Source organism: Salvia hispanica, chromosome 2 (genome assembly GCF_029641045.1).
Source record: "Salvia hispanica isolate PSC_SH4W2 chromosome 2, Shi_PSC_v1, whole genome shotgun sequence".
Taxonomy (NCBI): Eukaryota; Viridiplantae; Streptophyta; class Magnoliopsida; order Lamiales; family Lamiaceae; genus Salvia; species Salvia hispanica.
In genome coordinates, this window is record NC_142693.1 from 19321002 (window position 1) to 19329570 (window position 8569).

General features: G+C 32.3%; 1 protein-coding gene across 1 annotated transcript; it reads left to right on the forward strand.

Moving 5' to 3' along the window:
- The first annotated feature begins 758 nt into the window (after window positions 1-758).
- On the forward strand, window positions 759-7525 carry LOC125201037 (uncharacterized). The gene is made up of 6 exons (XM_089064683.1): window positions 759-936; window positions 1245-1317; window positions 3209-3679; window positions 3823-3963; window positions 5824-6275; window positions 6580-7525. Exons 2-6 carry the CDS (start codon window positions 1263-1265, stop codon window positions 7150-7152), a joined length of 1692 nt encoding a protein of 563 aa, XP_088920809.1. The 5' UTR covers window positions 759-936; window positions 1245-1262; the 3' UTR covers window positions 7153-7525.
- Window positions 7526-8569: the final 1044 nt, after the last annotated feature.

The window sequence follows — 8569 nt, forward strand, 5'->3', positions numbered from 1 at the left end:
TTTCCTGTTAATTTTCTCTAGTAATTTTTAATCTTATATATAGCTATTAATTTTGTATAATTCTTTTTTTAATTATAAATAAATGATTTTCATTATTTAACAATATAAATTACTCCTATCTCTTTAATTCCATGAATATATAAATATTTCACATAATATTATTTAGAAATTCGTTTTAATCATATCATTTTTATTTTAAAAATCTAGAATAGAAGAAAATATTCATTAACTCCATAAATACATAGATAAATTATTAGTAAAATCAATTTGAATAGTACTCTTTATTATAAAAATCCGTTCTTTAATTTAATTTTATTTTTTGTTGTTGTTACTAACTTACTATATTTAAAATTTTATTACTCATGCTCTAATTCTTTATCTCATTATCCATTTCTCGTACATACTACTAACACTTATGACGGAGCTATTTCCACGCCGTTAACACATAAAACACTCGACAAATTTTAGCAGTAATTTGAGCCCCTAAGATTAGAATCCTGGCTCCGCCAATAGTTGTTGGTGTCGTGGTTAAAATTTAGAATAGTGATGCGACTGAAGAAAAATGAGTTGTGGACTGATTTTCAGAGGATTAATGTCGAGTTTAGGATTTAGGGTTTAGGCAATTTAACGTCGAGTAGTTGGGAAGTATGCTAGGAATCATCCGGTTTGGTTCGACGAATTGATTTGTAAATTGCTAGGAGTAATATTTTTCTCCATTAAATAATTGCCATTTGCCGAGAAGAAAGGAAACTACATGGAGGTTTCAATTTCACACATTCTTAAGTAAAATATTCAATACTTCATCTCTTTATAATGGGATTTAGTATTGTCACCAGTCACCAATCACTCATATGTAGTCTGTCTTAATATTGCATCTCTCTCTCTCTCTCTGTCGGGAAGGAAGTAGTGCCTCATCTTTTTCTTCTCCTTCATAAGGTAAGAGTTCAGACCTATTTATGAAAATCAAAATAACACTCACTCGTCTCAGCTGAGATGATCCCTTTATTTTTTGCACGTATTTTAAGAAAATGATAGTAAATTTAAAGGGAAGAGAAATTAAAATAAGAGAAAGAATAATGTAGAAAAGACCATCTTTCTTTCTCTTACTTTAATTTCTCTTCACTTGAACTATTTATTATCATCTTTTTAAAAACAAATGCGAAAAGAAAGAGACCATTTTAACTGGGAGAGGAGTATAATTGTGAAGTATTTGGTTAAATTACCCCATCTCTCTCTCTTGGTAGATTGAACGTGCATATACCATGGTGATAAATCTGCAGCAAACACCTACAAAATGTTTGTATTCCTCATCTCATCGTAAGTTCTCTCAAATGAATATTCCAATCTTGATTAACTCATTGATTGAATGGTAGTAGTAGTTTATTTCGTGTGAAAATGGATAAAGACATATAGCTTTAATAAGTGGGAACCACTCGCCAACTCTAGTCATGACTCATGTCCCACTATAATTAAAGTTGTTTGTTTAGGTAGTTTAAATTTTGAAATAATTAACTAGTGTTATTAATGCAATTGGGACATATTATAACTTTTTTAGGACATCTAATAGACGAGCACTGAAAATAACACCAAGAAGCACTTCGTTTACATTATTTAAGACTAACTAGAGATGAAGATATTGTACATTCTAAAATATGGCAACAATGTCTGCATTGGCTCAATGGATTAGATTCTAAATTGATCCAAATATCCACCTACATATTCTTCCGTTCGCAAATATGAGTCTCATTTTTTTTACACGGATTTTGAGAAATGTTAAGAAAAGTAGATGAAAGAAAATTGGTGGATTATGAGTCCCGCTTACTTATATTAGTTTTAAATAATATATGAGTGAAATTAGTTGGTAAAATGTGAGACCATTTATCATTTATGATAATTGTGAATCATGACTTTTATTCGCGGACGAAGAGGTGAGTAGTATAGAGCGAGAGATTGCCAAAAAAACTGAAAAAATTAGTATAAAAAAGAGAATAGAAGATTAACGTAATGTAGAAGTATGAAGAATGAAATGAGAGAGTGCAATAATGTATAGATGAATACTTAAATAAAATAAAATAAAATAGAAGGGATAAGTGTGCAATACGCTCGGTGCTGATTGGGTGAGGGACATACACGTGGCATGCTATTAGACGTTTGCACTCTTCGTCATCCAATAGTTGCTCTTACTTTTAACTCATTTATAAATTATAAATTATTCTAATATTACAATACATATTTATTTTAAATTTTTTTGCAATCAAAGTTACAACTAATTATATAAGCATTTTATTAGTTATATTTAAATATATGATGAAAGGGATATTAATCGATGATAACTCTATATATTGTACGGATTCAAAACTATAATCTGGAGCGTTAAATTTTAAGATTTGATGACAAGACATGATAAATAAACGTGCATATTATAGTTTTGAATACGTAGAAAAGATGTAATTTGCAGATTATTATTATCCTTTTATTTATTTATTTTAATAATTGTTTCCAAATTATTACAGATTACTACTATCCTATCATAAAATATGTATTAAAATGAAATGTTAATAAAACCTTTTGTATCTATTCCATCGATTCCATTCAAGATGTTTATCTCTAATTTTTAGTACTCTATGTCTCACTTAAGATGTCCATAAAAATAAATCTCTATCTCCTATTTCTTTATTAAATATTCACCTATTTTCATTTTACTTATTTTATCTAACAATTTCTCTTAAAATTTCGTGTTACTCGATAATATCGACATCTTGAATGAGACATTCAAGACGAATGAGTAATACTAAAAGTCAAAATGTATTCATCAACTTTATAGTTTTGTCCAAATCCTTGTGTGAACTAGAGACTAAATTATGCGGCTTTGCGGCGCCTAATATTCCCTCATTTTAAGTGCCAATGTATCATTGGACGTTGATAATGAACAAAAACCTACATACTATATACTAGTATTGAATTTATTCGAAGTTTAGGAACTCGAGGTAACAAAAGCTACAACTTTACGGTTATTAACTAAATTGCAATAATCCATGTTCAAGTAGGCTTTCAAAAGCTACAACTATATTTTTGTGTTTAGGAATAGCTAAACTTCATTCCGTCTCATCTATACATTCTATAAATAAAGCATGTTACTAAGTGACTCATTTCTACCTCCATCAATGTTTTTCAAATTGAGCAATTTAACAAATCATTCTAATAATAGGCAAAAGAAGACAACGGACCGACACGGTGCTTCACGAAGCTGCATTAAGGGGCGACTGGAATGCCGCTGAAGAGCTTTTGACCATAAACAAAGACTTGGCCAAAACTGCCATAACAGAAGGAGGTGAAATCGTACTGCACATAGCCGCACTCGAAGGGCATACAAGATTCGTGTCAAAAATATTGGAAATTATCGAAATAGATGACATGGCAGCTCTGAACGCGAAAGGGTGCACTGCACTTTGCTTTGCAGCTGCAGCTGGTCACACTAAAATTGCTGAAATTATGTTAAAAAAGCACCCAAAATTGGCCAATATTAAGGGTGAAGATGGAGTTTGGCCGCTCTATATGGCTGCATTGCAAGGATTTGGAGAAATGGCTGACTTTCTCTACCATGAGTCAAAAATCGGATCGTGGACCCCACTAGATAAAATTAATTTGTTAACGACAGCAATCGACTCCGAATTGTTTGGTGCGTGTAGATTTTTTCGATCAACTAAAAAATCTCAAACCACCAAAAGTGGTGCCAGAGTATAATAATTGCTACAAGAGTATAATAATTGGTTGTTAAATTAAATATAATGTATTAATGTATTTATTTGGATTTTTTTCCAGATCTGGCTATAAAGATTTTGGACGAAGATAATACGTTGGCTGTAGCAGAAGATAGCAACGGCGAGACACCATTGCAAGTGCTTGCCAGGAAGCCATTGACATTTTCTCATAACAATGGCCAAGGATTCTGGACCAAGATTGGTTAGTATAATATTGAATTTCATAAATTTTATTTTGATCTCGTCCCACAAAATTAGTCTTTTCCATGCCCCAAACTATAGAAACTTCACTTGAACTTGTCTAAAGCCTTTTCTTTTATTAAAGTGACCTATATATTAAAATCATCTCCAACCATACTCTAAAAATGAGTTTTGGTATAGAAATATTCTCCAATCATACACCAAACTCAAACCAATTTTTTGTGTTTTTTGTGAAACAACACCAACTATGGTGTTACTACAAAAATTTTGTGAGACAAAAACTCAAAAATAGTGTAAATTTTGAATTTGGTGTAAATGGTTGGAATAAAACTACTTTTTGGTGTAACGTATACTCAAAAATGGGTTTGAGTTTGGTGTAAATGGTTGTAGATGGTCTAAGACCGTTACACCTTTAATCCACTAAAAAAGCCAATAACACCCAACAACTATATTTTTGTCGGTCAAACGTTTTAAACTACTCTCTTCGTAGTTCGTACACTGCTTAAAGAACCATTTTGATTTTACACTAGTTTTAAGAATTTGTTTGATTTTGTCAAGATGGTGAATGAAAAAAATTTGTGAAATGCGTGTCCAATTTTTAGTACTCCCTCTGTCCCGGCTAAGATGACACATTGCTTAGCCGGCACGGGATTTTAGGAGTTATTGGTTAAAGTATTTAATTAGAGAGAGAAGGTGGGTGTAAGTATTAAAGTAGAGAGATAAAAAAAGATGTATGTTTTAATAGGAGTGGGAAAAAGTGGTTGAGTGTATTAATTGGAGAGAGAAAGTTACCAAAAAAGGAAATGTGTCATCTTAGTTGGGACAAACTAAAAAGGAAAACGTGTCATCTTAAGCGGGACGGATGGAGTATTAGTTTTATACTTCATTCGTCCCATAAAAATATGCACTTTGGTTGAACACGAGTTTTAATGCATAATTGGTAAAATATTAGATAAGTAGAAAGAAAAAGTAATTCAAGTATTGTTAATGTAGAATAAACCCACCTCATTAGAGAGAGAAGAGTTTACAAACTTGAAAAGTATATATTTTTTATGGGACGGACTAAATAAGTTAATAGTCTATATTATTGTGGGACGAAGAAAATAATATATAGTGAGATAGAATTAGTTAAATATAAGATCTGCATTGTAAAGTGAAAACAAATGAATGAATCTTTAAAAGTGGACGCTCCAAAATAACAAAACATAACTTTTAAATCATGGACATGGGCCATTTGTAGACAAAGTACATAATTGTGAAAATATTAGTATATGGAGCAGTACATACGAGTAAAATTAAACAAAAAATAGATTCTTTTGACGAGACAAAGAGAATATATTTTGATGTAGCCTAAGTAGACCCAAATACAGGTTGGATCTGGCTAGACCACGCCCTAAGCGTATTAAGTTTCGGGTGAGCCTGTCTCCGTCGGGCCAATCCATTTTTCTTGTTGGGTATGGGCCAACTCGACTTTTAGCCGAGCAAAACCGACCCATTGAACCACATCGAATTTGATATAGTTCATACTCCCTCCATTCCACGATAGTTGAGTCATTTCATTTTTTGCCCCCGTTTTGAAAAAATGATAATAAATAGTTAAAGTGGAGAATGAGCAGGGTAAGAGAGATAATAATATAAAAAAGAGTCTTTTTTAAATTATTCTCTCTCTTACTTTACTCTTTCTCTACTTTAATTATTTAATAGGAGTATCATTTTTTCAAAACGAGTGCGGAAAATGAAACGACTCAACTACCGCGGAACGGACGGAGTATCAACTTTATGTTTTGGTAAATCAACACATCAATTATTTGGTGTCCCAAATCTAAGTTCTCACAAGAGTTCAAATCCACTATATGTATAGTACAATCCTACGCGAAGAAGTCAAAGAATGCAAAGTGTGATGCCTATACGTTAATGGATCGTTTGTGGGATGCTGCTGAATCATGTAAAGAAGACATTGAATCATGTGAAGAAGACATAAAAGCAACTATAGATTCTTCCAAGTTATTTTTTATAGCGGCAGAATCGGGAAACGATGACTTCTTGGCCGAATTAATTCAAAACGACCATAACTTACTATACAAAGTAAATAAGTCGTCACATAGCATATTCCACGTTGCGGTTTTGCTTCGCTATCCCAAAGTGTTCAACTTGATGTATGAGTTGGGCGGTACCAAAGATTTGATAGCATCATACATAGATAACGATGGTAACAACATTTTGCATTTGGCGGGAAGATTGGCTCCTCAAAATCAACTTGATAGCATCCCCGGTGCCGCTATGCAAATGCAACGAGAAGTATTGTGGTTCAAGGTATGTGATTTTCCATTTCATATTTATACTGCTTTCTATCCATCATAAGCGACTTTTTTTGGGACCTCCCATCTGAAGTGAGCCATTTATTTTTTAGGAAAATATAATACAATTACGATTTCTAACTTTATTCTCTTCTACATTTTTCTCTTTTTACTTCTCAACATTATTCTCTCTTTACGTAACTCTCTAAACATCATTTTCTTAAATCTCATGTCAAAAGAAACGCCACACTTATGGCGAGACAGGGGAAGTATTTATTGGCACGGCAGTGTAAAATTTCTGCCTTCACCGTTGTTTCTAGGTCGTTGAGAAGCTTGTTCGGCCGGCGTTCAAAAACAAGAAAAACTCCGAAGGGAAAACGCCTCACGAATTATTCACATCTGAGCACAAAGAGCTAAGGAAAAAAGCAGAGGAATTCATGAAGCAAACCGCAAAATCGTGCATGCTCGTGACGATGCTTGTCGCCACCGTTGTGTTCACGACGGCATTCACCGTCCCCGGCAACAATAGGATACTCACGGTCTTTTCGACTTCAGAAGTGGTTGTGATGTTCTCATTGCTCACCTCGATGCTCATGTTCTTGTCATTACTCACGTCTCGTTACTCGGACGAGGACTTCCTCAAAAAGCTGCCACTTTGTCTGGCGGTTGGCTTGTCATCGCTCTTCGTCTCGATTTTGGCGATGGATGTCGCATTCGTCACGTGGCTGCGGTTTTTCGAGCACGGGTGGCCGGCCATGACACTGTTCTTGATCTTCTTTGTGAGCGCGCCAATGATGTTTATGGTGTTAGAATTTCCTCTGTTGGTGTCTATTCTACGTTGTACCTATCACTGCACGGGGTTGTTCCAGCCGTACAACCCGTTACGTTTCTAGTATACATAGTGCAGTGGCGATGTGACGGTCGTCACTGGTCGAATTGTCGCACTGTGGGCTTGATGTCAGATCCAATGACCGAATTTAATGGAGTTTGGGCTGGTAGTGCAGTTGATGGACCGTTTGACAACACGTGGATCTGCCATTGGTACAAATAAAAATCTCTCTGTGTATGTGTGTGTATGTGTATGTGTATGTGTGTGTATGTGTATGTGTGTGTATGTGTATGTGTACGTGTGCAAAACAAGAATATGTTGTACTCCTACTATTTAGACCATCAAATTTGATGGTTTGTTTTAAGAGTGAACTACATAAATGGTACCTGATCTTTCACTTTCGCACGCAAATGGTACCTGATCTTTATTTTATATCATTTTTGGTACCCAGTGACCAAAATAACCCTTGGTACCAAACTTGTGATATTTTGTTATGGAGGTTATTTTTGAAAATTTCCATTAAATAGTATACCAAACATGTAATTATATTTTTCATTTCTTATTTCTTTTTTTCTTCTTTAGTTTCTCCTTCTTTCTTTTTTCTTCATTTTCTTCTTTCTTTTTAGTATTTTATCTTCCTTTTTTTGTTTCTTTTTCTCCTTAGTTTATGTTTCCTCTTTTTTCTTTTCTCTTCTTTTTCTTCTTACTTTTTAGTGTTTTATACATACATCTAATTGCATTCAAAATATAAATCAAGAACAAAACACCTAATTAAATTAATTATTTAAAATATTTAAATCAATTAAATATTTTGTATTGAATTATTTTATACTCATTTTATGGTTGAAACACCTAACTAAAATATTCAACTCTTAATATCATTATGAGTACAATTCACAATTTTAAATTTTTATCAAGACTATATTGATTAGTTATTATTATTATTATTATTATTATTATTATTATTATTATTATTATTATTATATAATATTGTGCGATTCATAATTTAAATAATTATATTATTATTATTATTATTATATATTAATTACAACTAGTTTTTAGTACTATATCAATAATCTTATTACAATAATTAGATATAATATAACTATAATTATAATTAAGTATATTTGAATGATATTAAAAAATAAATTAATTATTAATTTATAACATCAAAATAACAATATTAATATTGAATAATAATAATAGTATAAAGAGTGAGAAGAATGAGAGAAGAAATTATAATATCACTTTTGGTACTTAAATTTTATATGCCCAAAATAACCTTAATGATACAAATGGAAATATGTATTTGTTTAGAGGGCATTTTGGGGTCAAAATTGCATTATGTACCAAAAATGTGATTTATAAGTACCAAAAACGATATAAAATAAAGATCAGGTACTATTTATGTGCGAAAGTGAAAGATCAGGTACCATTTATGTAGTTCACTCTTGTTTTAATTGTTTTCTTTATCCCACCAT

Coding starts and splice junctions, on each gene's coding strand:
- LOC125201037 (XM_089064683.1), top strand. CDS start 1,263: ATGGTGATAAATCTGCAGCAAACACCTACAAAATGTTTGTATTCCTCA. Junction 1,318..3,208: donor TTTGTATTCCTCATCTCATC/GTAAGTTCTCTC, acceptor TTCTAATAATAG/GCAAAAGAAGACAACGGACC. Junction 3,964..5,823: donor AGGATTCTGGACCAAGATTG/GTTAGTATAATA, acceptor CTATATGTATAG/TACAATCCTACGCGAAGAAG.